The sequence below is a fragment of the Tenrec ecaudatus genome, chromosome 1 (genome assembly GCF_050624435.1).
Source record: "Tenrec ecaudatus isolate mTenEca1 chromosome 1, mTenEca1.hap1, whole genome shotgun sequence".
In the NCBI taxonomy this organism is placed as follows: Eukaryota; Metazoa; Chordata; class Mammalia; order Afrosoricida; family Tenrecidae; genus Tenrec; species Tenrec ecaudatus.
In genome coordinates, this window is record NC_134530.1 from 71,283,113 (window position 1) to 71,303,186 (window position 20,074).

Consider the following 20,074-nt stretch of genomic DNA (forward strand, 5'->3'; position numbering starts at 1 on the left):
CCAGGACTGACACTCCAGGCAGTCACTGGAAATGGAACTTGCATAGGAAAGGTGCCCTCTAGCCACGTTCAGTTCTGCCCTAACAGCTTTCCTTCTGTGAATACAAGGGGTGGAATAAAATAAATAATTCCAGCGCTCAATGGGTGGTGGGTGTGCTCTAAAACCGGACTGACTCCATGTCTTAGCCTATCTGTCTTTAATGAATCAATAGAGTTCTGCATCATGGTGCTAATATTCCCCAAAGTTATTTACCACCAGGAAAGAGTAATGTATGATGCATGGACAAGCGGTATGGAGAATACCAAGATGACCAGGGAGAGGTGAGAACCCTTCACGGCAGTAACCCTGGCTACTCTTTTTGGCCTTGGTGCAATAGGAGCGGGAACCGGCATCTCAGCCTCAGCAGTACAGCACAGGGGATTTAATAGTTTGAGGGCAGCCATAGACGAAGATATAGCTAGAATAGAAGAATCTATCTCCCATTTAGAAAAGTCACTAACCTCCCTGTCCGAGGTAGTGTTACAAAATCACAGGGGACTAGACCTAGTGTTCCTCCAGCAGGGAGGGCTGTGTGCAGCCCTGAAAAAAGAATGCTGTTTTTATGCCAACCTCACTGGAGTGGTAATAAAGTCCATGGCTAAAGTCAGGGAAAAATTGGCCAGACGGAGACAAGAATGTGAACAAAAGGAGAGATGGTTTGATTCATGGTTTAATAACTCGCTTTGGTTTACCACCCTGCTCTCTACGTTGTTAGGACCCCTAATCATACTCTTGTTCATTCTCACTTTTAAACCATGCATCATTAATAAGTTAATTGTTTTTGTGAAAGAGCATGTCCATCCTGTCCAGCTAATGGTACTACAACAACAGTATCACAGGCTAAATCCAGACCCCCGTCTTGTAATAAAAAAGGTACAGGACACCACTTATGAGCAAGAGTACTTGTAAAGACATAAAGGAGGGGGGTGTCGGAGCTCTGCAGCTCTGCATAGCATTAGGAAAAACATGCTGTTTTTATATAAACTACCCCTAGATTAGAATAAACCTAATATAACATGCTAATTTCTTGCTTCTGTGCACCTGCTTATTGCCCAATCAGGTTACAATATGGTTACTTCAAATAGTGACAACATAAAAAGGGGGGACGTGGGGTCCTGGTTTACAACTGCCAGCACCAACACCATGAGAGGCTGTATAAAACTAAAGTCTGGGGCAGGCAGAGAAGGCATCACCTGTCCCAGACTGACCAGTAGGGAGCAGGGACCACCCCACCCCCGCAATTGACCAGTCAAGAGAATATGCGCAGAACTACTCACCAACCACCACTGGACAACGCTGATGCCAAAAGTTTTCTTCAATAAGTTTAAAAGAGCAGCAACACTGGACTGTCCCCGGTCCCTAGCCCCATAAAAGCCCAGGGAACAAAGAACTCGGGGCTGATCCCTTTTAGACGCTGGGTCCCCGCTGCGCTGGGCAGTGGAGGGAAGGAAGCCCTAGCTCAAGCTAAATAAATAAACTCCTTTTGCTGTTTTTTGCATCTCAACTGGTCGTAATTCTTCTGTGCGCCCAAGGTGAGCTCGCATTCCATTCCCCAATCTAACATTATGAATCTAGAAAAATTGGAAGTTGTCAAAAATAAAATGGAACACAAAAATATATTGCTGTCCTAAGCTTTAATGTGCCTAGTGAAGTGGACAGTTATGGCTATTTTGAACCAGATAATCAAAAGTTTACTATGCCAGGGATGACAAGTTCAAGAGGAATGGTGTCACATTTATCATAAAAAATAACATCTCAAGTTCTATCTTGAAGTATAATGTTGTATGTGATAGGTAATATCTATATGCTTATATGGAAGACCAGTTAATACAACCATCATTCAAATGTACATACCAACCATTATGCAATGGTGAAGAAATTGAAGAGTTCTACCAACTTCTTCAATATAAAACTGATCAAACAAGCAGTTGAGATGCATTCATAATTACTGGTGATTGGAGAGCAAAAGTTAGAAAAAAGGCAAAAGAACAGTAGTTGAAAAATATCAGGGGAGCCAGTCCCTAACAAAGCATTACAGGTCCGGCAGGTGCAAATGTACAGTGATAAATATGGGATTATAGTAAAGTCATAGAGAATAAGAGAGATAGAAGAGAGAGTGAAAGAAGTCAGACACATTTCATGGTAGCATGCTCACCTCAGCCCTACTTGGTGGTCCAAGTGAGGATGTGGAAGGTGGGAATGGCAGGAGCAAGAGAGATTTATTACTAAGGCTTATATATCTTGTGGGGGCATGCAAGCCCCTTAAATACAGGTATAGACATACATCACAGGAAGGAGTTGTACTATAGGTAATACAGTAATGGGAGGGGGACAATCTAGGAGTATACACACTATAGGAAGGGGAGGAATTAAGGGTGTACATATGACAAATTAGGGGGACCCTAAATTCATGATGGCGGCCTGACCATGATTGCCCTTGAGCTGGAGACTTGATTTAGTTTAAACTTTCAGGGAAGCAATCCACTGTCCCTAACAGCAGGGAGTGAGCCCCACCTAAGGTGGGAATAAACGACAGTGTCTGATTGCTCTGGGTGGTTGAATGCCTATAGGGAGAATATCTCTAAGCATATGACCTCCCACCTTGTGCTGGTGAACAGCCCCTAATGTTTGGCATATCTTTGGGGACGACAAAGCTGGGGAAAAGCCTTTTTATATCCCACAGAAAAATATGGCCTCAGTGACAGAAACAATGCCAGAGATGGAATGTTATCGATTTGCAAGATGATTTCTTCATTGAAAATACCTTTTTAAATCATATAAATGGTAACTATACACATGGACTTCTTCAGAATACATAGGAATCAAAATGAGTACATCTACAGGAAGAGACGATGTAGAAGCTCACTATCATCAGCCAAAACAAGGCGCAACAGTTGCTCATAGATAAGTTGAGGGTGAACCTGAAAAAAAATTAAAACAAGTTCATGAGAGCAAAGGCAAGACCTTAAGTATATATCACCTGAATTTAGAGAACATCTCAAGAACAGATTCAACGCATTGACCACTAACGACAGATCAGCCCAACTGTGGAGTGACATCAAGAGTATCACACACAAAGAAAGCAAAATGACAGAGAACAAAGACCAACGTGTATGTCAGAAGAGACTCGGAAACTTGCTTTTGAATGAAGAGTAGCTAAAGCAAATTGAAGATATAGCAAAGTAAAAGAGCTGAACAGAAAAATTTTAAAGGGAGCTTGAAAAGACAAAATAAACTATTATAATGAAATGTGCAAAAGCCTGGAGTTAGAAACCAAAAACGAAGAACACTCTCAGGACATAACAAGCTGAAAAAAAATTGAAGAAAAAAATACAAGCCTTGAGTTGTAATACTGAAGGATTCTATGGGAAAAATGTCAAATGATGCAAGAGGCATCAAAAGATGATGGAAGGAATGCAGAGTCACTGTACCAAAAAAGAACTGGTTGACATTCAACCATTTAAAGAGGTAGCAACCAATGGAATTGAAGCAACCAATGGTACTGTGTTAGACAGGGTTCTCTAGAGAGACAAACCATATTGCTAGTAATTATATATACATATATTTATAAAGATAGATATATAATACAAGAAATGAACCATTAAATTATATACAGATAGATAATACAAGAAATTAACAGTTAAATTACAAAGCAGTGAGACACTAGTAGTCCTTTAAGGCTTGAGAGCTGCCAGTTGCCAGTCCCCTTCTGTAGAGAGAGCTGGGCTATATATACCCAGGCAGCAAACAGCAAGGCAGGTCCCCAACTGTCATCAACTGTCAGTCCCCAGCTCCAGAAATGAACATTCCAATCATGTGGGCTTAAAGGGACCTCACCTTACAGTGACACAGTCCACAGGCTAGGCATCCCACAGGTAGTGTACCCCTTTAAACTGAGGCACAGAACAAGCAAGGCGAGGCTCACCGAGCCATTTATCCCTCTGCCCTTCAGTTAATCCTACTTGTGTTTATCGGCCAGGCTGGCACAATAAACTATAGCAATCCACCCCTTGCCAGCCTGGCACCTGTACACAATTCTTTACCCATACATACTTATAAAATTTCCAGATATTAATGAAATCACACTTATACTTATCATCAATCATCTATCAGACATATAAATGAAACCACACTGAGTCAAATTATAACTGATATAACATACTTGAACAAAGGAAATATATGCAATAATCACATACAAGGAAAATACATGGACAATTGCAAGCCTCGCTTTTGCAATTGATCACGTGGTCGTAATTGATAGGTAGAACTACCTTCTACTGCTACCCATTCTGTATTACCTTTGCCCTCAGCAAGCACCTCAGCTGGCTGTGGTTTTTGGCCTGGTGGGGTGACCCAGACCTTCATTCCTGAGGGGTCTGGGTCATTATAAGTCCTGTTAGGATTGGGTTGCTGCAACTTACCATTTACTTTAATCACAGAGCATGGTAACACTAAGAGTCGGCCTACGAGATCTCCTGGATTCCGGACATATTCTTCTTTACCTCCATTATGTAGTACCAGTCCAATTTCTCCTTGGTAGTCAGGATCAATCACTCCACTCAGTACGGTGACACTCTTCCTTACCTGTTGATCCAAAGGCATGAGAAGTCCAAAGTGCCCAAGGGGCATTCTCAGCTGCCAGTTCAGTGGAATCCGTGCTGTGTTTCCAGGTGAGAGAGTTCCTTTCTTCGGGACCAGGACCTCCAAGCCTGAGGAACACAGGGTTGCTGGGACAGGAAGCAAAAATGCTGCAAGGGGATCACTAGGAGTAATAGTGAGTGGTGCCACTCCAGCTTCCACCCCTTGGTTCCTGGACCCATGAATTCTGGCTATTGGAGACACAGCACCATATATTGGCCGCTGGTTTAGAGCGTATACAGCTTCCTGGAGAACATTGCCCCAGCCCCACAAGTTGCTGCCACCTAGTTGGCGCCGTAATTGTGTCTTTAGGATCCCATTCCATCGTTCTCTCAAGCCGGCAGCTTCAGGATGATGAGGAACATGATACGACCAGTGGATTCCATGGGAATGGGCCCAATGCCGCACTGTATTTGCTGTGAAGTGAGTTCCTTGATCTGAAGCAATGCTATGTGGGATGCCGTGCCGGTGGATGAAGCATTCTGTAAGTCCACGAATAGTAATTTTGGCAGAAGCATCACATGCAGGGAAGGCAAATCCATATCCAGAGTAGGTGTCTATTCCAGTAAGAACAAAACGCTGTCCCCTCCATGATGGAAGTGGTCCTATGTAATCAACCTGCCACCAAGTTGCTGCTTGATCTTCCCGAGGAATTGTCCCATATCTTGGACTTAATGTTGGTTTCTGTTGCTGGCAAATGGGACACTCAGCAGTGACAGTGGCTAAGTCAGCCTTGGTGACTGGAAGTCCATGTTGCTGTGCCCATGCATAACCTCCATCCCTGCCGCCATGTCCACTTTGTTCATGTGCCCATTGGGTGATAACAGGAGTGGCAGAGGAAAGAGGAGGACCAGTCTCCACAGCGCGTGTCATCTTATCCACTTGATTATTAAAGTCCTCCTCTTCAGAGGTAATCCTTTGGTGAGAGTTCAGACAAGACACAATTGCCTTTACTTTCTTGGCCCATTCAGAGAGGTCTATCCACATATCTCTTCCCCACACCCCCTTGTCACCAATTTTCCAATCATGGTCCTTCCAATTCCCCGACCATCCAGCCAAGCCATTAGCCACAGCCCATGAATCAGTATATAATCTCACATCTGGCCATGTTTCCTTATATGCAAACTGAACGGCCAGGTGCACTGCTCGACGTTCTGCCCATTGGGAAGATTTCCCTTCACCACTGTCCTTTAGGGAGATCCCAGAAAGGGGCTGTAGTGCTGCTGCTGTCCACTTACGAGTGGCACCTGCATATCGTGCAGAGCCATCCGTAAACCAAGCATGACTTTTTTGGTCTTCACTTAAAGTATGGTAAGGAACTCCCCAGGAGGCCATAGGTGCAACCAATGATTAGCAACCAATTAGTATTAAAGGAAAGAATCCAAACCGAACTAAAGGCATTAGTGAAAAACCATGTTCCAGGAATTGATGGGATACCAATGAAATGTGTCAACAAACTAGTGCAGCACTGGAGCACTCACTCATCTATGCCAACCTGGCCAACTGACTGACCTATCTGTGTCCATTCTACAGGAAAAAAGAAATTAAAAAGGTGACCCAATGGATTATGGGAATTATTGAACAATATCATTACTATCATATGCAAGTAAATTTTTTCTGAAGATAACCCTGAAATAGTTGTAGCAGTACATTAACAGGGAGCTTCCAGAAATTCAAACCAGATTTCTAAGACATGGAACGAGGATATAGTCATTACTGATGGTAGATGGTTCTTGGCTGACACAGAGAATATATGAAAGATCTTTACCTGTGTTTTATTGACTCTGCATTTGAAATCCACTGGATATATCATAACAAACTATAGATAACATTGTAAAGAATGGCCATGCTAAAGAAGCACACCAGCCTGTGTGATAACGAGGTGTCAATAAGATCAGGTATCAGGCATCAAAGACCTAGAACAAAAAAATCATATCAATGTGAATGAGGGGGAGTGCAGAGCGTAGACCCAAAGCCCATCTGTAGACACTTAGACATCCCCTTACAGAAGGGTCACAGGGAGGAGATGAGCCAGTCAGGGTGCAGTATAGTAACGATCAAACATACAACTTTCCTTTAGTTCTTTAATGCTTTCCTCCCACCCCCAATATCATGATTCCAATTCTACCTTAAAAACCTGGCTAGACCAGAGCATGAACACAAGTACAGATAAGAACTCAAAACAAAGGTAATCCAGGATAGATAAACCCCTCAGGACTAGTACTCAAAGTGCCAATACCAAGAGGGTAAAGGAAAGGTAGGGGGAGAAAGGAGGAACTGATCACAATGATGGACATATAACCCCCTTCTAGGGGAATAGACAACAGAAAAGTGGGTGAAGGGAAACACTGGTCAGTGTAAGACATGAAAAAATAATAATTTATAAATTATCAAGGGTTCATGAGGGAGGGAGGGGAAAAACATGAAAAGCTGATACCAAGGGCTCAAGTAGAAAGAAAATGTTTTGAAATGATGGCAACAATGTACAAATGTGTTTGACACAATGGATGGATGTATTGTATTAAGAGTTGTAGGAGCCCCCAATAAAATGATATTAAAAAAATAAAAAGGTGAAAGGAAGAAGAATATAGAATATAGAAAAAATTATAGCGAAAAGAATTTCCTTTTGTTTGGATCCACAATCAATGTTCAAGGAAACTGGAGTCAAAAAACCAAGCGATTTGTTGTCTTGAGCAAATCTGCTGCACAAGACCTCCGGTTGAAAGTTTTAAATGGTGAAGATGTCACTTTGAGGACTAAGGTGCACTTGACTCAAGCCATGATTTTACAATGACTTCATATACATGTGAAAGCTGGCCAATGAATAAGGAAGACTAAGGAATAGATACATTTGAATTATGGTATTGGTGAAGAATATTGAAAGTACCATGAACTGCCAGAACAACAAACAAATCCACCGTGAAATCTAAGAAAGTTAAAAAACAAAACAAATTCATCCTGAAAGAAGTCAAGTCATAATGCTCCTTAGAAGTGAGGCTGCCTTCTCTCATTTATTTAGGACATATTCTCAGGAGAGACCGTCCCTGCACTTGGTAAAGTAGGGAGTCAGCAGAAAAGAAGACCTTTAATGAGAGTAATTGACTCAATGGCTGCCACAGTGCCTGTGAGGATGGCAGACTGGGCAGGATTTATACCGTTGTAACAGGTCGTTATGAACCCGAACCCACTCAACAACACCGAACAATGTGCTCATCAGGACTGTGGGTGAAGCATCAGGGTGGCTAACTGAAGGTGGACAATTTAAACTGACCAGCTGCTCCTGAAAGATGAGGCAGTCTGCTTCTGTAGATTTACATCTTCCTAAACCCTATGGAGCAGATCTACTCTGTCCTATAGGGTCACTGTGAGCTAAAATCCACTTGATGGCAGTTGAATGCAATCAGGTCAGAGCTGTATTATTGCCCAGTTACAATGTTGCTATGATGTGTGTGCACTCAGGGTTGTTTCATTGCTGCTTGTGTTTTTATAGTTGCTGATTTTAACAATTTATGAGGGGGCCTTCACAAAGTTGGTGGGAAATTTCTATTATTATTTGAAAGGTGTATTTATTGATCATGATTAAGGGCAATATGTTAGTCCAGGTTGACTGGAGAAACAAATTCATATACACTCATATGTTATGTAAGATAGATCTTTATATAAAAGAGCAATTGTATATTGAGAAGACATTCCAGCCCAGTCCAATCAAGTCCAAAAATCTGTATGTCCATACTAAGCCATAAATTCCTCTATGAATGATGATGAATGCAGGAAGATCACAGGCCAGTGGGTAGAATGTCGTGGGAATCCAGTGACAGTGGAAGCATCTCAACGCTGGTGCGGGTCTCCATGTGTCTCCTCCAGCTCTGAGTGTCTCAACAGCAGGAAAGGGAAGGCAGAGAGAGACTGGGTCTGGCCTCCAGTGAGCTATTTATTGCCTTTGTGCCTCCAAATGAGCTTATTAACCTGATCGACAGGGTCGACATCACCCCTTCGCTCAAGTTGACAGCCCACTAATTACAGGTAAAGACATACATCACAGAAAGGGTTGCACTACAGGTTATACAGCAATGAGAGGGGTGGTCTAGGGACATACACGCAATAAGAAGAGGAGGGATTGGGGTTATACATGTGACAAGATGGGCGGATCCTAGATTAGGATGGCAGCTTAACTTTGATCTGTTCTCTGGATCTCCATAGGAACCATTATCAGTAGGGTGTGAATTCCATCTACAGGAACTAAATCAATGACTGCAGGCCTGTCCATTGTCCTTAACAACAGGGAGCAGGGCCCACTGCAGTCTGGCAACTGATCTCCCCCAGGAAGGATGCCTGTCAGCATCTGACCTCCCCCCACACTTCATAAATGTAATTTTGCTACTGTTATGAATTGGGCCACCCCTGTGAAAGGGTCGTTCAACCCTAAAGGGCTGAGAACTGCTGGCAAAGCATCTAAGACCTCTGGAGGGAGTCCTGGACTTCATGATGAAACACAAACCCTGAGGTGCCAGCTAATGGCTCAGCCACGAACACCAGGGACAAGACCACACAGTTTCGTAGTTTCGCAGTTTCAGCATCCAGGGGTTGCCGCAGCAAGTAGCAAAACATTCAAACAGGCCAACAAATGGCGATAGTGGTGCCAGTTCGGATAAGCACACAGGAAGCAATGATGCAGTTCTTGGCAATGAGGGAGACATAGGTGTCCAGAGTGAGCATTCCCGAGACCCCAGCAGCCAACAGGATCACCCCATTGATCCAGAAGACGAAGGGGAAGATGAGGAAGTGCTTTGGATAAGTTATCACAGGGTTCATTTCTATTCTTCTCCATGGCATATTACAGACCCTGGTGCGAGGCAGAGTGGGTGGATCTCTCTTATCTATTTGTGTGTGTGCATGTGTGTGCTGAGAATCAGAGCTTTATTTTTTTAAATAGTTTTATTGACATACAATCCACCCATCGTACAATTCAATAGTTTAATCATATCAAGAATCACAATCAATTTTAGAACATTTTCTTGCTTCTTGCTCCCCATTTCTCCCTCCCCTCCCCTGCCATAGCCTCAAGAAATTAGCAATCCAGTTGCTGTCTCATATTCAGAAAAACATACAAAGTTAAAACAGCAAACAGAAAAACTAACAGCAATAACGAGTAAAACCTCAATAAAAAGAAAACAGAAAATATTAAAAACTAGAACTAATTTAAAATGGGTCAACAGGAAGAGCAAATGATAAAGGTGTTAAATCCTAACCTAAATGCATCTGCAACAATCCACTTTCCAATGTAGTTGGCAGGATAGCAGGCTATTCACATCCCTGGTCTGTGGTCAGAGGGGATTCATCTCAGGCTTAATCCACGTGTATTTCCCCTTAACTGTTAAAAATTAAAAATATATATATACACTGAAAAGAGAAAAACCTTTTAAATGGGTAAAAAGGAAGATCAAATGGTAAGATATTACATTTTAACCTAACTTTATCTATCATTTACCCATTGTGGTGCTGAAGAAGAATATTAAAAAGTACCATGGACTGCTAACTGCTAATCAGGACAAAGTGATATCTATTGGAAGTGGGGGGTCCTGGTTTACAACTGCCAGCACCAGCACCATGACAGGCTGTATAAAACCAAAGTCTGGGGCAGGCCTAAACTTCAGTTTCAGATTCCTGGTCACTGAGGTAACTCTGTCAAATGAGGCATCACCTGTTCCAGACTGACCAGCAGGGTGCAGCGCCTGAGCATACCTAACCAGTGAAATTCAAGCAACAACTCACCACCAGTTGACCAGTCTAGGAGGTACACGTAAAACTGCTCACCAACCCCCACTGGACAATGCTGACGCCAGAAGTTTTCTCCAATAAACTTAAGGAACAACAACACTGGACTGCCCCCTTTCCCTGGTTCCATAAAAGCCCAGGGAACAAAGAACTCAGGGCTGATTCCCTTTTGGACGCTGGGTCCCTGCTGCGCTGGGCAGTGGAAAGAAGCAATCCCTAGCTCAACTGGTGGTAAATATTCTGTGAGCCCAAGGTGAGCTCGCATTCCTTTCCCATATCTAACAGAAGAAGTGAGACCAGAGTGCTCCAATGGCAAGACAGCCTCTCATATACTTTGGACATCATGTGAGGAGGGACCAGTCCCTGGACCTCCTGCTTGGTAAAGTGGAAGGGCAGTGAAAAAGAGGAAGGCCCTCCAGCAGATGAATTGACCCAGGGGCTGCAACAATGGGCTCAGGCAGGCGCAGAACTGCAGTGTTTTGTTCTGTTGTGGATAAGGCCGCTATGGGTCAGAACCAACTAATGGCGCCTACCATAATCAACTTTACGATGCCCCCTGTCTGATTTATATTTTAAGCACATTTTCAAACAAACTTTTTGAAGCTCCCTGTATTATGGCAGTGTCTGTGCACCTGTAATTAATATTTTTATGAGAATGAAATAGTAATTGAAAAAGAAAGGCTTCTGCTCAGTTACTAATCATGTACCTAATAATGTTGATATTCAATGTAGATTTTGCAACAACAGTTTTGCTTATATCAGCTAAGAGATCTAATGTGCTTTTATTTATAGGTGTATGAAGCAATTCCTAGCCACTTTAACCACCTATCATTCTCTGATGAAAATGGTTCCCAAGCATTACTAAAGAGCCCGCAGGTGCGGGGCGGGAGGTTAACCTCGGGGGCTGTGGGGGCGGAGTTTGCACTGGGACGCAGCGGGGGCGTGGACCGGGGCGAGCGTCACACGTAAGTCCCTCCCCCGCCCCGGCGAGGGCTCGGCGTGGCGCGCGCTCTCCGGAACCCGCGGGCAGTCGCCGGCGGGTCCGGGCGGAGAGACTCGGCGGCGCACGCCAACATGGCCGCGTTGACGCTGCGAGGTGTCCGGGTGCTGCTGAAGCGCGCGAACTTCACGGCGGCCCCGCGGAGGCATCGCCATAAAAAGAAATGGGTAAGGTTCGACCCGAGACCCAGGAGAGCCCTCCGCACGCCTTTCGGGCCCTGACTTTCGCTCCTGCGGCCTTTCTCCAACCCGTTGACCCTTTCCCCACCTCCGTTACCACTCGCAGCTCTCCCCCCTTGGGTCTCCGGGCCCCGCCCCCGCCCCTCAGTCACCTGAAAGGGCTGTCAGCCCCGGTATTTCGTCACAAGTCCCGAGCGCTCCCTCTTTGGGTCCAGTCTTCTGACTCCGCCTCTGTAAGTTACGTCACCACCGCACCCCATTCTTCTAGCTACGTCACCACCTCTGGTTTCCCACCGCGGTTACCTGCCCTTCCCCCCTCCGCCTTTCTTTGCCACCTCCTTCCCTCTCCCCCTCCTTCCCCTTCCCCCCCCCACCGAATCCCTCACCCATTTCCCCTCCCCCCCATGAACACTTCTTTTTTCCTGGAACCTGAAGCCCGACCATCATCATCCCTCGAAAAATGTCTTAGCGACTCCTCTTTACTTTCTCCTGGATCGCCTCCTCTCTCTGAGAAAAGATGCAGCCCCAACCTCACCCGCAAGCCGCCTGTAGCATCCGGGAAAGGTGTCAGTGACCTCCCAGCCTGCCCTCCAGGACTTTCCACAAACACAGGCAAAAAGTGCAGAGATGCCTGTCACCCCCTGGGCTCTGCCCACATCTCCAGGGATCCTTTCTGTGGACCTTCCTGTCACTCTGAATTTCCTTTCTTAACTGGCCCGCCGTCGTGTCCACCGCCGTCATGTCCACCCCCACACCTACCGTCTCTCCAGCATCAGGGAGGATGGTCTTTTGAACCTAGGCCTCCCCTACTCTTTGGAAGGCCCTTCTGCTTCTCAGGTTCACCTCCTTCAAGCCTTTATCCTAAACAGTTCAGCTCTTTTGGGACACCCCCTCAGCTTCTGTGGAGCACTTATTTTGACTGGTTCCGGCCTCCCAGAATGTCTGGTTCCTGTCCTGGAAGCCCTTACGATCTGCACCCTCACCTCTGTTCCTTTGATGAATACCTGTCAGCCCTGGGAACCAACTCAGAAACTGGCTCATTGACCTCCTCTCCCTTCAGTCATGGGCCCCTGGAATCTGACGCCACGATTTCATCTCCCCTCATTCATAGGCCCCCCCGAACTGACCCTTTGATTTCACCTCTTACTCAAAGGTCTCTGAGAAAGGACTTCAATTCATCTCCCCTTGCTCATCAGCCCTTGGGAACTAGACCTATAGTCTCCCCACCCTTTTCTCCTAGACGTTTGGAAACTGGGCCCTTGATTTTCTCTCACCCGTGTTCAGGGAGAAATTGTAATGACCCTCCTCTTTGCCCAGTACCTACCTCACCCACTGTCAGCTTTTACCATGACTGCCTTGAGTCTCCGGACTCATGTGAACCCAAACCACAGCTTGATTTGCCTTTCAGGAAAAATTGTTGTGGCTTCCCACCTTCTCAGTCAGACACCCCTGGCTCTCCCAGTTCACCTCAGGAGAACTCTTTTCACTGCTCCTGTCTTCCCCCAGAAGCCCCTATACCTGCCCCTGGGGGCCCTTGCTGTGTCATCCGCACCCCTCCTGGGAATACTTGTGCTCCTTGCCCAACCCAGACCCAACCCTCCAGGAAGCCGTGCTTTGAGTCTGGTCTTCCCTGGGAAACTGATGGGAATGCTTGCCTCTACCTATCTCCAGGCACACAGATTTCTGCACAGGAATCCAATCTTTCCCTGTCTTCTCACTATCCTTATTCTGTCCTTCCTTTCCTTTCACCTCCAAACAATCAGCTTGTATCTCCATCTCAGCCACCCCCCTGCAGAAGCTATAATGAACCCCCTCATAGCACCCCAGTTTCCCCCCAAGTGAAGTCACCCAAATCCACAGATTTAAGGCAGTCACATAATCCCCATAGGTGTCACTCTTTGGACATTACTCCACAGTGTGGTGTTGGCCAGTCCAGGCCCCATAAAACTAGTACTTCATCTCCCTGTGGCCCCTGTGCCCTTTCTGGTCCTTGTAAGGACGCATCCATCACAACTCCATATAATTCTTCTCCTAAAGAACTTCGAGGGTCCACCTTACCCACTGTACTTCCTAGACGCCTCAAAACTATCAAACCCACTTCCCTTCCCGTCCACTTTTCTTGTCCTCCTACCTCACACAATAATTATGCCCAGAGTATCACCCATAGATCTATAGATTCCCCCTGCAGTACCCATATGTACTCTGTTATTCCCCCCTCTCCCCAACCCTGTCCTCTGGATTCCCTCAATCACTCCACAGCCCCTCTTCAGTGTTATAACCAGCCCAGGGTTAAGCTATGTGGTACTAACAGCACTCCCAGAGACCCACCCATACCTCATCGCCAGTCTGTGGTGCCCCCTTGTACTACCCACATCTATTCTTTTATCCCTTTGAGAATACCCTTTGACTCCCAAAGTTCACCCTCGTGCCCTCGAGCCCAAGACCGCCCTGACCTCCCCTGTGGCTTCCATATCTATTCTGTGGCCTCTCGAGACACCTGCAAAGAGTCCCCGCGGATCCCCTATAGCTGTCCTTTGCCTTCTTCCAAGAATTCCAACTGTAATTCTCCTGTCAGTTATAATACAACTGTTATGAGTAGAAGCCAGAATAGTCACATCCAGAATAAGGATACTCAGCAAGGTAGAAGCCAGAGCCAGACCTATAGTCCCCATCATAGCAGAAATCGGAGTCGGAGCAAGAGCCCCCACCAGGACCAGAGCACAAGTTACCATCTTAACAGAAGTCTGGACCAAAACAACTGTCCATACAGTAGAAGAAATGAGTGCCAGAGTGAGGATCTTTACAGTTGCAGAAGTCGGAGTCGGAGCAAGAGTCCCAATCAGACCATAGATCAGGATGAGAGTGAGATTCATCACGACAGCAGAAGCCAGGGCAAGAGTCACAAAGTGAACAAAAGTCAGGGCTGGAGCAAGAGTCTCCACCATAAGAAGAAATGGCTAATGCAAGAGTTCTGACCAGACCAAAAATCCTGACCACAGCAAAAGGCAGAGACAGTAATAAGACTACCAGCCACAGCAAGGATCCTTGCCAGGGACAGCCAAGGCTCAACTGTGGACTCCACCTGAGGCCGCCTTTTCTCTTGTACTCCGTCTTGATGCTCTGTAGGCTGATTCATACTCCTCTGCTCCCCGATGGAAATCTTAGAAGTCCTCATTGTAGCTTGTACATCAAGGTTTGGTGAGATCATCACACCTTTCTGGGGTCTGGAAACTCTCCCCAAATGACCCTGACTGAGCCCATTGATTCTGAATATTATGGTATCATTCGCTACATAACTTTGGGTAAGTACACTTATTTCTCTAGAAAATGTGAAGGCTTGTGGGGTTTTGTTTGTGTTTTGTTTTTATCCCACCGAGATGTCTATTGAGATGTTCATGTAAGGCAACGGACATAAAAATGGTTTAGAAAATAGGAATGTTCAGAAAGAGGTGCCCCCCCTCCCCGAAAGAGTCTTTTGTTTTAAAACCTGAAGCTTCACCAGGGCCTCCCTATTTATTTATTTACTTATTTATTTAATCTTTTGCACCCTCTTCCTGAGAGACTGCTTGAGTGCCCATTCTCTTAAATTCCTTATTTCAAGGCATCAAGAATGTCTACCTTCTGAATGACCTTCAAATACTATTATGAGAGCTACAGCTTCCTTGCTCTCACAGCCCTGAAATGTGAAGACCAGTTTCCCGTCACATTTCTCTCCCATCACATTTCTTCTCTGGCAGGCTGAGACAGTATGCAAAGGCAGGAATGGGCACGACTAACTGGATGTTTGCCCCAGAGCTCTGAGGTCTTGGTAGAGCCAGGGAGCAGGGGTTAGAGGTACAGCTGAGAAAACCAATAAGCCTGTTCTTTTCCCTTTAGGCTGCCACAGACCCCAAACTCCCTGCTACCCAACTGGCTCTTCAGAATTTAGACATGACCTACAGTGTGCAGTTTGGGGATCTCTGGCCCTCGATTCGGGTCAGTCTCCTCTCAGAGCAGAAGTATGGTGCGCTGGTCAATAACTTTGCTGCTTGGGATCATGTGATTGCTGAGCTGGAGCAGTTAAGTGCCAGGGACTTTGTGAATGAAGCCTTCTCCCACTGGCAACTGGAGCCTGAGAGTGGTCCACCTGCAGCCCCAGCCCCAGCCCTCTGGACCTACAGTCCGAACATTCGCTGCTTCACTTTTGCCAGTGGGGATGCCAGCCGCTTTCCTTGTGCCAGGTAAGATCTAGAGCCACAGAGGTGTATGGAGTGCCTGCGGAAGGAGACCCAGATCCTGCCCTCCAGAATAATGATCATAATACCGTACTGCTCACATTTACTGGGTGCTTATACCTGTATGTGCTACATTTTCCTGAGTGGCGTTTGAGTTTTGTTCCACAGCTTTCTCCCATTCTAACGAGGCCCTTTTAATGTGATCCCTTTTACAGCAGTTGGTAGTGGTGGTTGGGCACCATCTAGTTCTTCTGGTGTTAGGTGTAACCTCAGTCTTTTCTCTCACTGCCATGGAATCAATTTCAACACAAAGCAACCTTATAAGACAGAGTAGAACTGCCTCTGTGGGTTTCCAAGACTGTTAAATTTTTACAGGAGTAGAAAACTTCATCTTTTTCCCATGTGGTAGCTTGTGGTTTCAAATTACTGGCCTTGTGGAAATTTGTACTAAGACTGAAAACTAAATAGAAATGCATAAAACTGGGAGAATAGGGATAAAGATGGAGAAGGGAAGCTAGATATGAGGCTGTAAAAAAAGGCAAGAGCCAGATTGAAAGACTTACAGGCATGTAGAATATTGAACTCTCTCAGTGTGGAGGCCATGAAAGGTTTTAAACTGGAGGATGGTATGATCAGATTTGAAATTTTATTTTATTTTTAAAATAATTTTATTGGGGGCTAATACAACTCTTATCATAGTCCATACATACACCAATTGTATGAAGCACATTTGTACATTCGTTACCACCATCATTCTCAAAACATTTGCTCTCCACGTAAGCCCCTGGCATCAACTCCTCATTTTTCCCCTTCCCTCCCCATTTCCTCCTCCTGCATGAACTCTTGATAATTTAAAAATTATTATTTTGTCATATCTTATACTGTCCGACGTCTCCCTTCACCCACTTTTATGTTGTCCGTCCCCCAGGGAGGAGGTTATATGTAGATCCTTATAATTGGTTCCCCCTCTCTACACCAACCTCCCTCCACCCTCCCAGTATTGCCACTCACGCCTGGTCCTGAAGAGATAATTCATCCTGGATTCCCTGTGTTTCCAGTTCCTATCTGTACCAGTGTACATCCTCTGGCCTAGCCAGATTTGTAAGGCAGGATTGGGATCATGATAGTGGGAAGGGAGGAAGCATTTAGGAACTAGAGGAAAGTTGTATGTTTCATCATTGCTACACTGCACCCTGACTGGTTTGTCTCCTCCCTGAGACCCTTCCATAAGGGCATGTCCATTTTCCTACAGATGGGCTTTGGGTCCCTACTCCACACTCCCCCTCATTCACAATGATACTTTTTTGGTTCTTTGATACCTGATACCTCATCCCTTTGCCGATACCGCGTGATCACACAAGCTGGTGTGCTTCTTCTATGTGGGCTTTGTTGCTTCCTAGCTAGATGGCTGCTTGTTTACCTTCAAGCCTTTAAGACCCCAGACGCTATATCTTTTGATAGCTGGAGCATCAGCTTTCTTCAACATATTTGCTTATGTACCCATTTGTCTTCAGTGATCGTATCTGGGAGGTGAGCACACAATGATAGGCTATTTTTGTTTTTTGATGCCTGATAACTGATCCCTTTAGTACCTCGTGATCACACAGACTGATGTGCTTCTTCCGTGTGGGCTTTGTTGCTTCTGAGCTAGATGGCCGCTTGTTTACCTTCAAGTCTTTAAGGCCCTAGACGCTATATCTTTGATTGCTGGGTTCCATCAGCTTTCTTCATCACATTTGCTTATGCACCCGCTTTGTCTTCAGTGATTCTGCCAGGAAGGTGAGCATCATGGAATGCCAGTGTAATAGATCGAAGTATTCTTACATTGAGGGAGTGCTTGAGTGCAGGCCCAATGTCCATCTGCCACCTTAATACTAACCCAATAAATATATGTACATAAATCTATTTCCCTATCCTCAAATATAAATATATTTACATATGTGCCTGCCTTTATTTAGACCTCTATAAATGCCTTTGCCTCCTAGCTCTTTCCTCTATTTCCATTGACGTTCCTCATGTCCCACTATCATGCTCAGCCTTCATTTGGGTTTCAGTAATTCCTCTCGGTTACATTACCTTTGATCATGCCCTACCAGGCCTCTTACACCCTCCTCACCACTGATTTGGTTCACTTGTTGTTCCCTTGTCCCTGGGTTTGTTAACAACCGCTTTCTTTTTCCCCACCTCCCTCTTCCCCATGTCCCCACTCCCGGAACCATCGGTCCCATTGTTTTTTCCTCCAGATTGTTCATCCAGCCTATCTATTTAGACAGACCTGTGGAGATAATAACATGCACAAAAACAAGACAGAGAAAAACCAAACAACAAAACAAAGCAACAAAAAGCCAATGACAAAAATGGTACAAAAAACCCCCGCAACATCCGAACAACAAACAAGAAAAGCCTGTAGTTAGTTCAAGGACTATTAGCCTTTAGGAGTGTTTTCTGGTCCAGTCTGATGGGGTATCAAGCCCTGGCCCCAAAGTCTATTTTTGGTCTTTCCTGGGGACTTTGTTTCTCTGTTCCCCTTGCTGTTCTGTTGCACCCTAGGTGTTTTGCCTCAGTGTGGTGGGATCGGGTTGGGCGCAATTCCCACACTGTGTCTCCAATGTTGTCCCCTGTAGGGATATGGGTCAGTGAGGGATGTCATGTCTCATAATGGAGCCGGCCATATGGTCTTGTTTGTGGATTGGCTGCTCTGAGCGGGAATATCATCCTCAAGGCTTAGTGGGCCAGGATGTGCACCACTTTCAGTTTGTCCCCCTTCATTTGCTCCCTTGTGCTCTGATCAGATTTGAAACTTTAAAATAGCATTCTGGCTGCTGTGTAAAAAACAGATTGGGAAGGAACAGGGCTGAAAATGTGGAGCCAAATTCTTGGCTTGTGTGATGGCTGTATGCTTAAAAGGTTAGAGAGAGATGAGGTTGGAAAGGTAAATGGGCCTCATTTGTGGGGACCTTGAGAACCAGGAGCTTGAAGGTTGGAGTAGGGGGAGTTTTCTGGTGGCCTGGGGTTGATTACAAATGTCGGATTGCCAGAATTGCCTTCAGGCCTTTTGCACATTGCTATTCATTACTAGAATCTGTTATAGAGAAGCACCAAGGAGGTTCCTGAGCAAGGAAACAGTACAGAGGTTATGAGCATGGGCCTTGGAGTCAGGCAAACCTTGGTTTGGATCTAGCCTTTACTACTTATTAGATCTGTGATATTGTATAACTGAGTCTTAGTTTCCATGCTTTGGAAAAGAATAATAGCTAACACCAGTTCATTTGTTTGTTAATGGGCTCTAGCACATTACCCAACCTCTCTGTTCTTCAGCTTCCTAATAAGAGTACCGACCAATCGGGTTACTGTCATGATTGAGTGAATTCATTATAAGTCATTCATTTCCCTAAGTGCTCCACAGTTGCCTCCCCCATGATGTGTAGGCCTTCTCCCCGTTTCTGCTGTGTTCTTCATTTCCTCCCAGGTGGATTTTCTACCCCTTCCTGCATTCTCATCTTTGCTCTTGGACAAATGTTGTCCTTTTGATCTCCTGTACTTAATTGTTCTAAGAACTCATTCTTCTCAGGTATTGTTTTTTCTTTAACTATTTGATTGAAAGAGTGTCTCTGGCTTCAGTTCCAGGTCAGAGTGTCTTAGGACCATAGTCTTGGGGGTTCCTACAGTCTCTCAGGCCAGCGAGTCTGGTCTTTTTATTTTGTGAATTTGATGTTTGTTTTACATTTTTCTCCTGCTCTGTCTAGAACTCTCTGTTTGTGACCCCAGTTATAGTGATCAGTAGTGACAGCCATTGTATTAGTCCAGGTTAACTAGAGAAACAAATCCATAGACACACATATGTGTATAAGAAAGAGTTTTATATATAAGAGCAATTGAATATTAAGAAAACATCCCAGCCCAGTCCAGATCAAGTCCATAAGTCTGATATAAGCCCATGTCCGATACCAATCTATAATGTCCACTTCAAACTCACGAAACACATGCAATGACACCAAATGCAGGAAGATCACAGGCCAGTGGGTGGCCTTGTAAGCATCTCAGCGCTGGCAGGGGTCTCCATGTGGCTTCTCCAGCTTCAGAGGTCTCTGGCTGAATCAGGGTAGCTTCATGTGGCTTCTTGTCAGAAATGTCTTGCAGGGAGTGAGCCAGAGAGAGAGAGTCTCCCACCTCCAAGGAGGAAATACAGGAGTTCACAGAATTCTTAGGAGGAGGCCATGCCTACACAA

General features: G+C 45.2%; 1 protein-coding gene across 1 annotated transcript in view; it reads left to right on the top strand.

Moving 5' to 3' along the window:
• The first annotated feature begins 11,444 nt into the window (after positions 1–11,444).
• NSUN4 (NOP2/Sun RNA methyltransferase 4) overlaps positions 11,445–20,074 on the top strand; it is a 31,754-nt gene continuing 23,124 nt past the window's right edge. Inside the window, exons 1-2 of the mRNA XM_075555714.1 lie at positions 11,445–11,619; positions 15,508–15,851. Of these exons, the coding sequence (XP_075411829.1) occupies positions 11,527–11,619; positions 15,508–15,851 (437 nt within the window). The 5' untranslated portion in view covers positions 11,445–11,526. The remainder of the gene's footprint in view (positions 11,620–15,507; positions 15,852–20,074) is intronic.